The 17,904-nt window shown below is 46.9% G+C and overlaps 1 protein-coding gene across 6 annotated transcripts in view; it reads right to left on the bottom strand.

The window, feature by feature from the left end:
- The window catches only part of LOC124038567 (putative sodium-coupled neutral amino acid transporter 10), a 44,403-nt gene that overhangs the window by 10,693 nt on the left and 15,806 nt on the right, over positions 1-17,904 (bottom strand). For 5 of the 6 annotated variants that reach the window (XM_046354597.1, XM_046354599.1, XM_046354600.1 and 2 more), the window contains 8 exons: positions 13,658-13,760; positions 11,837-12,019; positions 10,559-10,670; positions 9,160-9,266; positions 5,560-5,719; positions 3,208-3,411; positions 2,614-3,024; positions 2,410-2,511 (listed from right to left, as the gene is read on the bottom strand). In XM_046354597.1, the coding sequence (XP_046210553.1) occupies positions 2,410-2,511; positions 2,614-3,024; positions 3,208-3,411; positions 5,560-5,719; positions 9,160-9,266; positions 10,559-10,670; positions 11,837-12,019; positions 13,658-13,760 (1,382 nt within the window). The remainder of the gene's footprint in view (positions 1-2,409; positions 2,512-2,613; positions 3,025-3,207; positions 3,412-5,559; positions 5,720-9,159; positions 9,267-10,558; positions 10,671-11,836; positions 12,020-13,657; positions 13,761-17,904) is intronic. The other variant, XM_046354598.1, reaches the window with a different exon arrangement.

The following is a 17,904-nucleotide window of genomic DNA, read 5'->3' as shown; positions in this document are numbered from 1 at the left end:
CTGGTCTGGTCTGTCTGTCTGCCCTGGTCTGGTCTGTCTGTCTGCCCTGGTCTGGTCTGTCTGTCTGCCCTGGTCTGTCTGCCCTGGTCTGTCTGTCTGCCCTGGTCTGGTCCGTCTGTCTGTCTACCCTGGTCTGGTCTGTGTCGGTCTACCCTGGTCTGGTCTGTCTGTGTCTACCCTGGTCTGGTCTGTCTGTGTCTACCCTGGTCTGGTCTGTCTGTGTCTACCCTGGTCTGGTCTGTCTGTGTCTACCCTGGTCTGGTCTGTCTGTGTCTACCCTGGTCTGGTCTGTCTGTGTCTACCCTGGTCTGGTCTGTCCGCCCTGGTCCGTCTGCCAGTCCTGGTCAGTTTGTCTACCCTGGCCTGGTCTGGTCTGTCTGTCTGTCTACCCTGGCCTGGTCTGGTCTGTCTGTCTTCCCTGGCCTGGTCTGTCTGTCTGTCTGCCCTGGTCTGTCTGCCCTGGTCTGTCTGTCTGCCCTGGTCTGGTCTGTCTGTCTACCCTGGTCTGGTCTGTGTCTGTCTACCCTGGTCTGGTCTGTGTCTGTCTACCCTGGTCTGGTCTGTCTACCCTGGTCTGGTCTGTCTGTGTCTACCCTAGTCTTGCCTGTCTGTGTCTACCCTGGTCTGGTCTGTCTGTGTCTACCCTGGTCTGTCTGTCTGTGTCTACCCTGGTCTGTCTGTCCGCCCTGGTCCGTCTGCCAGTCTGCCCGCCCTGGTCAGTTTGTCTACCCTGGCCTGGTCTGGTCTGTCTGTCTACCCTGACCTGGTCTGTCTGTCTTCCCTGGCCTGGTCTGTCTTCCCTGGCCTGGTCTGTCTTCCCTGGCCTGGTCTGTCTTCCCTGGCCTGGTCTGTCTGTCTGTCTACCCTGGTCTGGTCTGTCTGTCTACCCTGGTCTGGTCTGTCTGTCTACCCTGGTCTGGTCTGTCTGTCTACCCTGGTCTGTCTGTCTACCTTGGTCTGGTCTGTCTGTCTGCCCTGGTCTGTCTGTCTGTCTGCCCTGGTCTGTCTGTCTGCCCTGGTCTGTCTGTCTGCCCTGGTCTGTCTGTCTGCCCTGGTCTGTCTGTCTGCCCTGGTCTGTCTGCCCTGGTCTGTCTGCCATGGTCTGGTCTGTCTGTCTGCCCTGGTCTGTCCGCCCTGGTCTGGTCTGGTCTGTGTCTGTCTACCCTGGTCTGGTCTGTCTGTGTCTACCCTGGTCTGGTCTGTCTGTGTCTACCCTGGTCTGGTCTGGTCTGTCTGTGTCTACCCTGGTCTGGTCTGGTCTGTCTGTGTCTAACCTGGTCTGGTCTGTCTGTGTCTACCCTGGTCTGGTCTGTCTGTGTCTACCCTGGTCTGGTCTGTCCGCCCTGGTCCGTCTGCCAGTCTGCCAGTCCTGGTCAGTTTGTCTACCCTGGCCTGGTCTGGTCTGTCTGTCTACCCTGGTCTGGTCTGTCTACCCTGGTCTGGTCTGGTCTGTCTAGCCTGGTCTGGTCTGTCTACCCTGGTCTGGTCTGTCTGTGTCTACCCTGGTCTGGTCTGTCTGTGTCTACCCTGGTCTGGTCTGTCTGTGTCTACCCTGGTCTGTCTGTCCGCCCTGGTCCGTCTGCCAGTCTGCCCGCCCTGGTCAGTTTGTCTACCCTGGCCTGGTCTGGTCTGTCTGTCTACCCTGGCCTGGTCTGTCTGTCTTCCCTGGCCTGGTCTGTCTGTCTGTCTACCCTGGTCTGGTCTGTCTGTCTACCTTGGTCTGGTCTGTCTGTCTGGTCTGGTCTGTCTGTCTGCCCTGGCCTGGTCTGTCTGTCTACCCTGGTCTGGTCCGTCTGTCTGTCTACCCTGGTCTGGTCCGTCTGTCTGTCTACCCTGGTCTGGTCCGTCTGTCTGTCTACCCTGGTCTGGTCTGTCTGTCTGTCTACCCTGGTCTGGTCTGTCTGTCTGTCTGTCTACCCTGGTCTGGTCTGGCCTGTCTGTCTCTCTGTCTACCCTAGTCTGGTCTGTCTGTCTGTCTACCCTGGTCTGGCCTGTCTGTCTGTCTGTCTGTCTACCCTAGTCTGGTCTGTCTGTCTACCCTGGTCTGGTCTGTCCGTCTGTCTGTCTACCCTGGTCTGGTCTGTCTGTCTGTCTGTCTACCCTGGTCTGGTCTGTCTGTCTGTCTACCCTGGTCTGGTCTGTCTGTCTGTCTACCCTGGTCTGGTCTGTCTGTCTGTCCACCCTGGTCTGGTCTGTCTGTCCACCCTGGTCTGGTCTGTCTGTCTACCCTGGTCTGGTCTGTCTGTCTACCCTGGCCTGGTCTGGTCTGTCTGTCTACCCTGGTCTAGTCTGGTCTGTCTTGTCTGTGAACTGTTAACCCTGGTGTTTGTTCTGTACTTAAATCCTACTCTTATTTTTTCTTTCTTTAATCTTGCTTATCCTTAGTGCAATTTCCACTCCTCCACTTACCATCCATCTTGTCCTCCACTCCTCTCTCCTTAACCTCTGGAACAGCAGCCCCCTCTGCTGCCACGGGAACCACTGCTTCAGCAACTGGGGCCGCAGGCTCACCTAAACCACATGGTCAAAGTCCAGGTGTCCAACACATCTACAGCCAATCAAATCACCGAGAGCATCTGAGATGATTGAATGTTCTGGACCAGTCATACTCACGTTTCCCAGCAACCTCTGGGGCTTTGGCCGCATCAACCAGCGCCTGCTCAGCCACCACATCCTTCCAAACAAGCATTGGGGCAATTTTCTCCACTTGCTCTAGGGGTGGGACTTCCTGTTTCTTCCCCGCCCCCGGGTCAGGCTTCTCCAGCACCGCATTGGACTGCACCTCTGCTCCTCCCACTTCCTCCTTTTTCACCAACAAAGGAAGTTTCTCCTCCTCCTCTCCTCCCTCTTTATTCTTCACCTCTTCCTGGTCCGCCACTCCCTGACCCTCAGACTCTTCTCCTCCCGCTGCAGGTTGGTTCTCCTCCTCCAGCTCTGCGTCATTCTTCCTCTTCTCTATCTGGACCTCATCATGGGGGATGGGCGGCTCGTGCCGATGGGCCTCCCCGTCAGGTACCGCCACACCTGGAGGAGGGGGAATACACACAACTATAACTCATGGAGTTTCAGGTGTTGCTGTAAATAGTATTCTGACAAACAACCCATCACTAATAGATTATTGTTTTTCTTCTATGTTCTAGTCTAGTGGATTCCCCCTGGTTCTATAGCGTTCCCCCTGGTTCTAAAGGGTTCCTCCTGGTTCTGTACCTGCATCAGGGCGGTCCAGCTGCACTTCCTCCTCCTCCTTCCTGTCTGGAACTCCTTGTTCAGGTCCTTTGATCTGGGGGGGCTCAGCCTGTTCCTGCTGTCTCTCTACTGGATGGACTGGCTCTAAAGCAGCAGGGGCCTTATGCCTCTCCACCAACACAGGCTTCACCTCAGGCTGTTTCGCTACCACCGGCTTCTCTACTGCTGGGAAGGAACAATTTGTTTGTATGTGTAAGAGCCACTAGATGGCAGCAGAAATCTAAGCTATAAAGAGATGCAACACTAATACGGACCTACAATACAACCTAAGAGAATGAGTAGGGGACAGAGAAGACAGACAGCGACAGAGAGCGAGCGAGACAGCGAGCGAGCGACACAGCGAGCGAGGAACACAGCGAGCGAGGAACACAGAGAGCGCGAGACAGACAGAGAGCGAGAGACAGAGAGAGAGCGAGAGAAAGAGAGAGAGCGAGAGACAGAGAGAGAGCGAGACAGAGAGAGAGCGAGACAGAGAGAGAGCGAGACAGAGAGAGAGCGAGACAGAGAGAGAGCGAGACAGAGCTAGCGAGACAGAGCTAGCGAGACAGAGAGCTACTGAGAGAGACAGAGAGCTAGGGAGAGAGACAGAGAGCTAGGGAGAGAGACAGAGCTAGGGAGAGAGACAGAGCTAGGGAGAGAGACACGGAGAGCTAGGGATAGAGACACGAGAGCTAGGGATAGAGACACGAGAGCTAGGGATAGAGACACGAGAGCTAGGGAGAGAGACACGAGAGCTAGGGAGAGAGACACGAGAGCTAGGGAGAGAGACACGAGAGCTAGGGAGAGAGACACGAGAGCTAGGGAGAGAGACACGAGAGCTAGGGAGAGAGACAGAGAGCTAGGGAGAGAGACAGAGAGCTAGGGAGAGAGACAGAGAGCTAGGGAGAGAGACAGAGAGCTAGGGAGAGAGACAGAGAGCTAGGGAGAGAGACAGAGAGCTAGGGAGAGAGACAGAGAGCTAGGGAGAGAGACAGAGAGCTAGGGAGAGAGACAGAGAGCTAGGGAGAGAGACAGAGAGCTAGGGAGAGAGACAGAGAGCTAGGGAGAGAGACAGAGCTAGAGATAGAGAGAGACAGGGACCCATGCTTCCGTTATCATTCATCTGCAATAAACAGGAAACAGGTGTGGAAGGTAGTGGATGACTGTATCAGTCAGAGGGAGAGAGAGATAAAGAAAGAAAGACAGTGAGAGGTAGAAATGGAAAGAGAAGAATGGAAGGAAGGATGAGGCTGTGTGAACTGTCCTTGCTCCAGTGTGTGTAACTCTCTCTCATTTTTATGACCCCCTCCCCTCTTCTCTTACCCAAACCCCTAACCACCCCAAACCCCGGCCCTCCTGTCTCATTCATCTCTCCACTCATTTACTCTGTCTGTTCCTCTGAATCGTCTCCCTCCATCTTATCCCGTTACAGGAAAGAGATAGCAGGCATTTCAGCTGCCCATGAGAGGGGGAAAGAGAAGGAGAGAGGGAAGAGGAGAGAGAAAATGAAGTAGGAGAGGGGGAGAGAGGGGAGAGCGAGATGGGGGGGGGGAGAAACCACCGGAGTTTGAAGAGCTTCACTCTGGATCCATCAATGTCAAAGGCTGCCCCTCTTATCCTCTACCCAGTCTGTCTAGCTGTCTGTCAGTCACCAAACATTCAATATACTCCCGCATTGATAAAGGAATTTATATGTTTAAAGTAATGACTAAAGTATTCCACCCTGAAAGGGTATAACTGTGTGAAATGTATTAGAATTATAAGGCTATAATAATGTGTTAAGAGTCATAATTCAACAATGTGTGTGACTAGGCCATTGTCTTACTATTTTGCAATATGAGCTGGGTAGACAATCAAGGACAACTGAACTGTCGACTTGTGATAAAGATGAGCCATGTTGCAGAAAAAATACAGCCCACCTAAAGAGAAAAGGAGTTTCTACTGATGTGAGTTCTTGTCTGTGTGTGTGAGGTATAAAAGGCTATGTGCATTTTCAGATTACTCTCTGAATAAAGGATTGATCTATTGCAGACTGGGGACTTAGTCCAATTCTTCATTAACCAGGGCCTTACAAAACCTCTGGGAATTGGTCAAAGCTATAAAATAGTTCAGTTAGAACATTGGGATAAAAAGTCTCATGACATCCATTTATCTGCAGTTCCATCTTTCTTTGTTTTAAGATTGCTTTGACCTTTTGGCTCTTGGTCTCTCTACTCTTACCAAAACTGACATCAAAATGTGATCTTTGGAGTTTGGAGCATCTCAGACATAGAACTGAATAGAACTGAATAGAATAGCTGACTCAAGGAAGGAATATTGTAATATGGTCCATACCTTTCAATAAACCAGCCATGTCAGGAAGGACTCTCAAGATGGCACTCTTGTCAGCTGCAGGGGGAGGAGGGGCATGCTTGGGGGTGGAGTCACTGGCTGAGATTGACGCCGTGGTGAAGGTGCTGACCAGCAAGATACCTAACCCAACCCACAACACCAACTATAGAGAGAGAGAGAGATGTTGGTCAGTGATGAGATTAGTCGAGATAATGCATGTATGTATGTATGTATGTATGTATGTATGTATGTATGTATGTATGTATGTATGTATGTATGTATGTATGTATGTATGTATGTATGTATGTATGTATGTATGTATGTATGTATGTATGTATGTATGTATGTATGTATGTATGTATGTATGTATGTATGTATGTATGTATGTATGCATGTATGTACAGTAGGGCAAAAAAGTATTTAGTCAGCCACCAATTGTGCAAGTTCTCCCTCTTAAAAAGATGGGAGAGGCCTGTAATTTTCATCATTTTAACTATGACAGACAAAATGAGAAAAAAATCCAGAAAATCACATTGTAGGATTTTTAATGAATTTATTTGACAATTATGGTGGAAAATAAGTATTTGGTCAATAACAAAAGTTTCTCAATACTTTGTTATATACCCTTTGTTGGCAATGACAGAGGTCAAACGTTTTCTGTAAGTCTTCACAAGGTTTTCACACACTGCTGGTATTTTGGCCCATTCCTCCATGCAGATCTCCTCTAGAGCAGTGATGTTTTGGGGCTGTTGCTGGCAACACGGACTTTCAACTCCCTCCAAAGATTTTCTCTGGGGTTGAGATCTGGAGACTGGCTAGGCCATTCCAGGACCTTGAAATGCTTTTTACGCTTCACAGTAGGTATGGTGTTCTTTGGATGCAACTCAGCATTCTTTGTCCTCCGAACACGAGTTGAGTTTTTACCAAAATGTTCTATTTTGGTTCCATCTGACCATATGACATTCTCCCAATCTTCTTCTGGATCATCCAAATGCTCAAACTTCAGACGGGCCTGGACATGTACTGGCTTAAGCAGGGGGACACGTCTGGCACTGCAGGATTTGAGTCCCTGTAGTGAGTAGTGTGTTACTGATGGTAGGCTTTGTTACTTTGGTCCCAGCTCTCTGCAGGTCATTCACTAGGTCCCCCCGTGTAGTTCTGGGATTTTTGCTCACTGTTCTTGTGATCATTTTGACCCTACGGGGTGAGATCTTGCGTGGAGCCCCAGATTGAGGGAGATTATCAGTGGTCTTGTATGTCTTCCATTTCCTAATAATTGCTCCAACAGTTGATTTCTTCAAACCAAGCTGCTTACTTATTGCTGATTCAGTCTTCCCAGCCTGTTGAAAGTCTACAATTTTGTTTCTGGTGTCCTTTGACAGCTCTTTGGTCTTGGCCATAGTGGAGTTTGGAGTGTGACTGTTTAAGGTTGTGGAGTCTATCAGTCTTTTATACTGATAACAAGTTCAAACAGGTGCCATTAATACAGGTAACGAGTGGAGGACAGAGGAGCCTCTTAAAGAAGTTGTTACAGGTCTGTGAGAGCCAGAAATCTTGCTTGTTTGTAGGTGACCAAATAGTTATTTTCCACCATAATTGTCAAATAAATTCATTAAAAAGCCTACAATGTGATTTTCTGGATTTTTTTTCTCATTTTGTCTGTCATAGTTGAAGTGAACCTATGATGAAAATTACAGGCCTCTCATCTTTTTAAGTGAAAGAACTTGCACAATTGGTGGCTGACTAAATACTTTTTTGCCCCACTGTATGTACGTATGTATGTATGTATGTATGTATGTATGTATGTATGTATGTATGTATGTATGTATGTATGTATGTATGTATGTATGTATGTATGTATGTATGTATGTATGTATGTATGTATGTATGTATGTATGTATGTATGTATGTATGTATGTATGTATGTATGTATGTATGTATGTATGTATGTATGTATGTATGTATGTATGTATGTATGTATGTATGTATGTACAGTTGGGAAGTTTACATTCACTTTGGTTGGAGTCATGAAAACTATTTTTCAACCACTCCAAAAATGTATTGTAAACAAATTATAGTTTGGCATGTCGGTTAGGACATCTACTTTGTGCATGACATAAATCATTTTTCCAACAATCGTGTACAGACAGATTATTTCACTGTATCATAATTCCAGTGGGTCAGAAGTTTACATACACTAAGTTGACTGTGCCTTTAAACAGCTTGGAAAATTCCAGAAGGCTAATTGACATAATTTGAGTCAATGGGAGGTGTACCTGTGGATGTATTTCAAGGCCTACCTTCAAACTCAGTGCTTCTTTGCTTGACATCATGGGAAAATCAAAAGAAATCAGCCAAGACCTCAGAAAAAAAAATTGTAGACCTCCACAAGTCTGGTTCATCATTGGGAGCAATTTCCAAATGCCTGAAGTTCATCTGTACCAAGTTCATCTGTACAAACAATAGTATGCAAGTATAAACACCATGGGACCACGCATCCGTCATACCGCTCAGGAAGGAGATGTGTTCTGTCTCCTAGAGATGAACGTACTTTGGTGCGAAAAGTGCAAATCAATCCCAGAACAACAGCAAAGGACCTTGTGAAGATACTGGAGGAAACAGGTATGAAAGTATCTATATCCACAGTAAAACAAGTCCTATATCAACATAACCTGAAAGGCCACTCAGCAAGGAAGAAGCTACTGCTCCAAAACCGCCATAAGAAAGCCAGACTACGATTTGCAACTGCACATGGGGACAAACATTGTACTTTTTGAATAAATGTCCTCTTCTCTGACGAAACAAAAATACAACTGTTTGGCCATAATGACAATTTGGAGAAAAAAGGGATGCTTGCAAGTCGAAGAACACCATCCCAACCGTGAAGCACGGAGGTGGCAGCATCATGTCGTGGGGGTGCTTTGCTGCAGGAGGGACTGATGTGCTTCACAAAATAAATGGCATCATGAGGGAGGAAAATTATGTGGATATATTGAATCAACATCTCAAGACATCAGTCAGGAAGTTAAAGCTTGGTCGCAAATGGGTCTTCCAAATGGACAATGACTCCAAGCATACTTCCAAAGTTGTGGCAAAATGGCTTAAGGACAACAAAGTCAAGGTATTAGAGTGGCCATCACAAAGCCCTGACCTCAATCCATAGAAAATTTGTGGGCAGAACTGAAAAAGTGTTTGTGAGCAAGGAGGCCTACAAACCTGACTCAGTTACACCAGATCTGTCAGGAGGAATGGGGCAAAATTCACCCAACTTATTGTGGGAAGCTTGTGGAAGGCTACCTGAAACGTTTGACCCAAGTGAAACAATTTAAAGGCAATGCTACCAAATACTAATTGAGTGCATGTAAACTTCTGACCCACTGGGAATGTGATGAAAGAAATAAAAACTGATATAAATAATTTCCTCTACTATTATTCTGATATCTCACATTCTTAAAATAAAGTGGTGATCCTAACTGAACCAAAGACAGGGATTTTTTTACTAGGATTAAATGTCAGGAATTGTGAAAAACTGAGTTTAAATGTATTAGGCTAAGGTGTAAGTAAACTTCTGACTTCAACTGTGTGTGTGTGTGTGTGTGGTACCTGTGCGGTGAGTCCATTCTTCTGGATCTTTCTGTAGATGAGGGCAGGGCAGATGAAGCAGATGAGGGAGCCCATGGTAGCTCCAGTCAGACCCAGGATGGTCTCCACTACAGAGGGAGTAGCATAGACAAACATTAAGTCACACAATCCACTTGCATGGCTAAAGCCACATACTGCCAGTGTGACACATGAGTCTACGTGTCAGCCAGGTAACAATCCTCATTCTACTCTTCCACGCTCCTCATTCTCTCCATGTCTTCCTGCACCTCCTCAACTTTTTCCAGACAGGCAATGGCTAAGCATTCCTATTCAATCAGAAGTCAGAATCCCCATGGCCCCGTTCCAACCCATCTGGCCCATGGCCCCGTTCCAACCCATCTGGCCCATGGCCCCGTTCCAACCCATCTGGCCCATGGCCCCGTTCCAACCCATCTGGCCCATGGCCCCGTTCCAACCCATCTGGCCCATGGCCCCGTTCCAACCCATCTGGCCCATGGCCCCATTCCAACCCATCTGGCCCATGGCCCCATTCCAACCCATCTGGCCCATGGCCCCGTTCCAACCCGTCTGGCCCATGGCCCTGTACCAAATGAAGCAGAAACCTACCCCCCTTAATCTAATCTAGCACAAGCTTCACTCTCAGACCCTGTGTTTCAAGCCAGTACCAATCTCTCCTCCTGGGAACCCAGGCCATATTATGTGCCTCAGATTTAGTGTCCGTTTCCCCTCGGAGTCCCCCCATCACTCTATTAGCCTGATTAGGTACACACACACATACGCTGGTGTGTGTGTGTCTACCCAAACACAACCCTAACTAATAGCCTTACCACATAAGATGAATAAAACATGCAAACTAACCCAAACCTCTAGATCATCGTTACAGAAAACACACAACAGAGACCTCTAAAGAACACATGTGCGTGCGGTTTGTGTGTTTTGTGGGGGGGGGCTATGAGCCAGAGAGGGTTTGTGTGTTTTGTGGGGGGCTATGAGCCAGAGAGGGTGTGTGTGTTTTGTGGGGGGCTATGAGCCAGAGAGGGTGTGTGTGTTTTGTGGGGGGCTATGAGCCCAGAGGGTATGTGTGTTTTGTGGGGGCTATGAGCCAGAGAGGGTGTGTGTGTTTTGTGGGGGGGCTATGAGCCAGAGAGGGTGTGTGTGTTTTGTGGGGGGGGCTATGAGCCAGAGAGGGTGTGTGTGTTTTGTGGGGGGGCTATGAGCCAGAGAGGGTATGTGTGTCTGGGAAGAGAGAATAATAGCTCTATAAAAGGTGTGATTTAAGGAGTGGGTTAGAGTGTGACATTCACTGAGTCGTAAACTCATAGTCACACAGCCTGTGCTACAATGCACAACACACGCACCTTAAAGACCTGCAGTCACACACACACAGTCGCACACACACCATTTGGGATGAGGATGCCTCCCAGCATGGTTCCGAAGACGATGGCGAAGGTGATCATCTTAAAGCGCATTGGAGGCATGTACCCCCCTGCAGTAAACGTCCCATCCTTCTGCTGAGGGACAAAAAGAGGGGAGAGAGAAAGATTCATTATAACAGTGTTGTACAGTAAAGCTCTTCCAGGTTAGGTCATTATAATATCATAGCTAGCTAACGTTAGCTAAATTGTTAACATGATACGCTTGCTAGCTAGGTTAAGACACCGCATTGACTTTCGGCAGCCAGCTACAGGCCGCTGCTTCATGCAAACAAATCAATTGTGATTGCTATAGTGGCCAGATAGCTAGCTTGGTAAAGCATTTAGTGTTGTGTGCATTGTGCTGCACTTATCACCCCTTTCATTTCATATGAAGTGTGCGACTGCCTTTCTCATTTATCAAGGTAACGTTAGCTAGCTAGCTCACAAACAAATAAGTTAGTGCACATAATCAAACCGAACAATTTTATTTATTTAAGCACAAAAATCCTTAGCTAGATATAAAGACTTGCTCTTGAAAAAAAATGTATTATGCAGCTTTGTTTAAGTTAGAAGGATTCGAATGAAAAGGGTGGATTGTAGGGGAAAATGGGCCTTCTTTTCCCCTTTTCCTTGTCACTTCTGTCAGCTCCTCCACGTGGAGGTTTGTGCGCTTTGATTGTCTCAAAGTCAAGTTATAGGCCACTGCCGAGCACTGGGATTCTACAAGTAGAAACTTCAGGTTCGTCGGTACACAGCAGCTACCTATTTTTATTCTACCAAGAGAAGGAATGGCCTCCTACTGTGCTAAGAGCCTATTGGCACTCAAATTCTCAGTGAATTTCATGCTTAAAGGAAAATAGAATTTTGAATGGGAATAAATTGTTTGGTCTCCACAAAGACAGTAAAATAAACATGTGCGTGTGTTTGCGTGTTAGGGCTGGGAATTGCCATGGGCCTCACGATATTATCACGATACTTAGGTGCCGATATGATATGTATTGCGATTCTATATGTATTGTGATTCGATACTGTGATTTTACTGCGATTCGATGTTCCAAATATATTGCTGCTGCAGAGAGACAAGAGATGGCCTACAGAGCTAAGCTATGAAGGTACAAGCTAGCGCAAATATATTGTTGCAATATTGTCAAAAAGATACATCGTCAAAAATAATATTTCGATATCCAACGGTATGGATCCCCCCCATCACTAGTATGTGTGTGTGTTGGTGTGTGTTAACCTGCATGTGTGTATATAGTCACCTGTTGTTCGAACAGCATGGTGTTGATTGCCTGTCTACAGGGCAGTATCATCATGGGAAAGCCCACCGCCACGGACATCATGAAGCCCACCCGGATCATCTTAGTCACCGGGTTAGAAGGGAAGTTCATCAGAACGTTACCGGCTATGTCCTCCGTGAAACTGACGTAGCCAAAGAATCCCACCTAGAGAGGAGAGGATGGAAGGGTTCATAAGAAACGGAATAGAGCTAAGCACAGGCAACATTTGGTTAATTCTGCTTTCCAACAGACGCTGGGAATCAAATTCAACTTTCAGCAGAACAATAACCTAAAACACAAATATGCACTGGAGTTGCTTACCGAGACAACATTAAATGTTCCTGAGTGGCATAGTTACAGTTTTGACTTAAATTGGCTTAAAAAAACGGCTGTCTAGCAATGATCAACAATGTGCACATATTATACAATCCAGGTGTGGAAAGCTCTTAAAGACTTACCCAGAAAGACTCACAGCTGTAATCACTTGTCAAAGGTGATTCTAACATGTATTGACTGAGGGGTGAGAATTCTTATGGAAATTAGATATTTATGCTTTTAATTTTCAGTAAATGTGCAAAAAATTCTAAAAACATCTTTTCACTTGGTCATTATGGGATAGTGTGTAGATGGGTGAAAAAACAACGATAATTTTTTCAATTTTCAATTCAGGCTGTAACAACAAAATGTGGAATAAGTCAATGGGTATGAATACTAACTGAAGGCACTGCAACACACCTAAACCATCGTATAGAACAATGTACTGTACTATGCGGCGAAGACATCGGGATAGGTAGTGACATCATCAGCGTACACCACTCACCGTGATGTAGAAGGTGGTGAAGACATCGGGATAGGTCGTGACATCATCAGCGTACACCACTCACCGTGATGTAGAAGGTGGTGAAGACATCGGGATAGGTAGTGACATCATCAGCGTACACCACTCACCGTGATGTAGAAGGTGGTGAAGACATCGGGATAGGTCGTGACATCATCAGCGTACACCACTCACCGTGATGTAGAAGGTGGTGAAGACATCGGGATAGGTCGTGACATCATCAGCGTACACCACTCACCGTGATGTAGAAGGTGGTGAAGACATCGGGATAGGTCGTGACATCATCAGCGTACACCACTCACCGTGATGTAGAAGGTGGTGAAGACATCGGGATAGGTCGTGACATCATCAGCGTACACCACTCACCGTGATGTAGAAGGTGGTGAAGACATCGGGATAGGTCGTGACATCATCAGCGTACACCACTCACCGTGATGTAGAAGGTGGTGAAGACATCGGGATAGGTCGTGACATCATCAGCGTACACCACTCACCGTGATGTAGAAGGTGGTGAAGACATCGGGATAGGTCGTGACATCATCAGCGTACACCACTCACCGTGATGTAGAAGGTGGTGAAGACATCGGGATAGGTCGTGACATCATCAGCGTACACCACTCACCGTGATGTAGAAGGTGGTGAAGACATCACCGTGATGTAGAAGGTGGGATCGGGACAGGTCGTGACATCATCAGCGTACACCACTCACCGTGATGTAGAAGGTGGTGAAGATATCGGGATAGGTCGTGACATCATCAGCGTACACCACTCACCGTGATGTAGAAGGTGGTGAAGACATCGGGATAGGTCGTGACATCATCAGCGTACACCACTCACCGTGATGTAGAAGGTGGTGAAGACATCGGGATAGGTCGTGACATCATCAGCGTACACCACTCACCGTGATGTAGAAGGTGGTGAAGACATCGGGATAGGTCGTGACATCATCAGCGTACACCACTCACCGTGATGTAGAAGGTGGTGACGACATTGAGGGAGGTGGTGAAGATGGTGCTCATGCGTTTGATGGAGGGCTCGTCCAGACTGTCGTAGGTAGGCAACACCTGCCTGTAAACAAACAACCAGCCCACAAGCTACAGCTGCCACATCAGACTGGACCGGAGAGCTCAAGTTTCAGGACAAACTTTATAGGCTACTAGAAAAGTAAAGCGTCAAGACTTTGTGGATTATCAAATGTTTCAGGGGTCTTAAGATAATCATTTTATCAAAATCAAAAATATTCTAGGCAGAGAAAAAGACAGACAAGGCAAACCATGAGGGTAAAAAGGTGAATTCTGTCTGATAGTTCAGATCTCTAGTAATTATAGATGATTAGATCTAATCAGGGGTGAAATCATTTGTCCAATGATTGCACTCAAAACAGAAACAATTTGCAACGAAAATGAGAGTTTATAGTGAACAAATTTAGGTAGGTCCCTCCCTGTTTTGTACCGTTTGGTTCAGTCTGGTTTCTAGTGAATACACCCCAGCATTTGTATCATCTCACATAAAACAAATGCTGAAACAGATGTCATGGAGAGAACAGCTGATTTCACAAAAAGTCTGTTGTATTTCTATGATCTGGTAGGTAGTGTGTAGGTAGTGTGTGAGAAAGACTTGTGTGTGCGACACAAGTGCATGCGTGTGTGTGTGTGTGTGTGTGTGTGTGTGTGTGTGTGTGTGTGTGTGTGTGTGTGTGTGTGTGTGTGTGTGTGTGTGTGTGTGTGTGACACAAGTGCGTGTGTGTGTGTGTGACACAAGTGCGTGCGTGCGTGTGCGTGTGAGAATGAGTGGACACTTTACTGCACTGTATGTCAGTGCTGGTTATTATCTCTGAGAAACAAAGAGAGAAGGGGCTGTCTGTCATCGAGCAGCACTGTTAAAGAACAGGCCAGCAGCACTGTTAAAGAACAGGCCAGCAGCACTGTTAAAGAACAGGCCAGCAGCACTGTTAAAGAACAGGCCAGCAGCACTGTTAAAGAACAGGCCAGCAGCACTGTTAAAGAACAGGCCAGCAGCACTGTTAAAGAACAGGCCAGCAGCACTGTTAAAGAACAGGCCAGCAGCACTGTTAAAGAACAGGGCAGCAGCACTGTTAAAGAACAGGGCAGCAGCACTGTTAAAGAACAGGGCAGCAGCACTGTTAAAGAACAGGCCAGCAGCACTGTTAAAGAACAGGCCAGCAGCACTGTTAAAGAACAGGGCAGCAGCACTGTTAAAGAACAGGGCAGCAGCACTGTTAAAGAACAGGCCAGCAGCACTGTAAAAGCACAGGCCAGCAGCACTGTTAAAGAACAGGCCAGCAGCACTGTTAAAGAACAGGCCAGCAGCACTGTTAAAGAACAGGCCAGCAGCACTGTTAAAGAACAGGCCAGCAGCACTGTTAAAGAACAGGCCAGCAGCACTGTTAAAGAACAGGCCAGCAGCACTGTTAAACAAGCCTGTAAAAGGGGAACTTACAGACCTTCTACTTTACACCTAGTGCTAGCCTGGAGTTAGAGCATTAGAAAGTTTCTTGGCAGTCTTTTTTGCACTTACTCGTGTGTGTGTGTGTGTGTGTGTGTGTGTGTGTGTGTGTGTGTGTGTGTGTGTGTGTGTGTGTGTGTAGGGAGAGAATACAGTTACTGTGTCTCTACTGCATTCTCTCCCTCTGTGGTTTTTATGAGTGTGCAGCACTGTCCCAACGGTGCTTTTCCTTGACACCTGTTTAAACTCAGGAACGATTCCATCTTCTAGCTGAGGGCAAATCAAACAGCTTACGGGGACTAGACCTCAAACCTGTACATTCTCTCAATAGCTCGCATTCCATTGTTTTTCATTCCGTTTACACCGTCTGTAAAATAGTCCAATGGATGTTTTTTCATTTGATTCATACGGTCTGTACAACAGCTTTCAATACACATTTATTTGTGCTATTCCTGCTAGTAAAATTGAAAGCGATAACTGAAACTAGCACCCAAGCACATGGGAAGAGTTAAACACATATTGTCTTCATATTGCTTATCTTGTTTTGTTTGAATCCACAGCAGTATCACAGACGGACATTTTCATTAGTGTTAGTCTATTCTATGACTGCTCAGTTTCATAACTCTATAGTCTTGTTGGTTAATAATGATGTTAAATCATGTTGTAACTGAACGTAAACAGCTTTAATAAAGGTCATAAAAAGCATGTGTTGAAAGCTGTTTCAAATCAGTGTGTCGTAAGATGGCCGCCGTCCAGTGGTCTGATTGGTGGTTTGGCTGGAGCAGCGCTCCGCTCGCTGTTTCTCCATTGGCCAGAGGGTCCTGCCAAATACCACTCATCACCGCAAGACTGCGACAGGCCCACACGTGCATGCACACAGGGACGAGTGTGCTCTCTCTCTCTCTCTCTCTCTCTCTCTCTCTCTCTCTCTCTCTCTCTCTCTCTCTCTCTCTCTCTCTCTCTCTCTCTCTCTCTCTCTCTCTCTCTCTCTCTCTCTCTCTCTCTCTCTCTCTCTCTCTCTCTCTCTCTCTCTCTCTCTCTCTCTCTCTCTCTCTCTCTCTCTCTCTCTCTCTCTCTCACACACAGATGAGAGCAGTGTTACCTCGGTGAGATAATTATTAAAGCCTCGTTCCAGCACCAGTCAGCCTCACCCATCCAACACCTACCTCACCCTCCCCCACCTCACCCAAGCACCTCCATACTCACATTCAACTCCTTAAAAAGACACTTCATACATGCAAACCTCCAGTGCGCGTCCCAAACTAAGTTAACCCCAAAATCACAACCCAGTCCAACCCCAACACACCCCTAACCACAACCAGAATCCCCACCCCTTCCCCTCTGCAGCTCAGGCACCACGGGGATGACAGAAGAGAGGAGGCAGCAACAGAGCATGCAGATGGAGGTGAAGGAGGAGGGATGGATGGTGGGAGGGATAGAGGAATAGGTGGATTATGCCGTAGAGGGGGGAGACTTTGCTTCTCAAGATCTCCAATCAACATCTCGTATTCAGGCTTCTCTTCAACAGCCAAACTAACCAGCAAACTATGACGTTGTAATAAAAAAATAGATTTTCGCTGCGGTGCTTGTAGTTCACTGCGGTGCTGGTCCCAGGAATCTTTTTACTTCTCAAAAATCTTCCACATGGAATCATAACTTGTCCTAACCTTTATTATCTTCAACCTAGGTCATGTTCAATTGGCACAAAACAGGATCTTTTAAGACGTATTGGTAGGTAGGTACCCCTCTATATGAAAAAAGGCGGTGTCTCCCATTTTTATGCCTAATGAACACAACCCCTATCCTATCACCCTTTCAGGGACCAGGATACAATATGTGCTACGGGAAACGATTCGTACTAATGCGCTGGAAGGGCGGAGAGGGACTGGGAGGTACTTACGACTGACAGGCGAATGCCATGCCACAGAAAGGGAGGCAGCAAAAGATGCCGTCCCAGCGCACCATACTGACCCGCCCGAGCCAAAAGCCACTGAGTAGCCCGTGTTTGAATGAGGACAGCACCATCTGAGGGAGGGAGGGGGGAGCAGGGGGAGTTACGGCATGAACCAAAAGAGGAGGAGAGCAGGGGGAGTTACGGCATGAACCAAAAGAGGAGGAGAGCAGGGGGAGTTACGGCATGAACCAAAAGAGGAGGAGAGCAGGGGGAGTTACGGCATGAACCAAAAGAGGAGGAGAGAAGCTGAGGGCATGTCTGATCATGAGTGAAAGAATGAAAAGGGGAAAACTAGGGAAAATAAATTTTAACAAAATAAAAACATTAGACAGAAGACGCCATGCTGATAAAAACAATTTTGCTCCTGCTCTAATAATGCTGTGATGATATCAGATTCATCGTCTCTGACCAGCTAGTACGGGCTGCACGATTCATTTAATTTTAAATCGGGATTGACATGCGCAATATCTATATGACAAGAGGCTGCGATATTACCAAACAGCCATCTGTAACACCCGTTTCTCTTTACTTTCATTTATTGCTCCAGTTGACAGAGTTCTCTCGCTGTCACTCAAGCAGGAAGTGCCTTGTGCTCCAGATTCACTTTGCATGCATTGACCAACAACAGAATGCAGTCAACAGATTGTTCCAAACAAAAACGATGCAGCTTTCCACTTCACTTCTTAATATAAATACATGTTTTCTATATTATACTGTTTGTTTGTGTAACTTGCCCTTTGAAAAGCACTAGTTAGTTAGTCTTAGCAATCTGCAAATATGACTAAAGAATTT

The sequence above is a fragment of the Oncorhynchus gorbuscha genome, linkage group LG06 (assembly GCF_021184085.1).
Source record: "Oncorhynchus gorbuscha isolate QuinsamMale2020 ecotype Even-year linkage group LG06, OgorEven_v1.0, whole genome shotgun sequence".
Lineage (NCBI taxonomy): Eukaryota > Metazoa > Chordata > Actinopteri > Salmoniformes > Salmonidae > Oncorhynchus > Oncorhynchus gorbuscha.
Note: the sequence above shows the minus strand (reverse complement) of the source record. Positions and strands in the feature narration are given on the sequence as shown.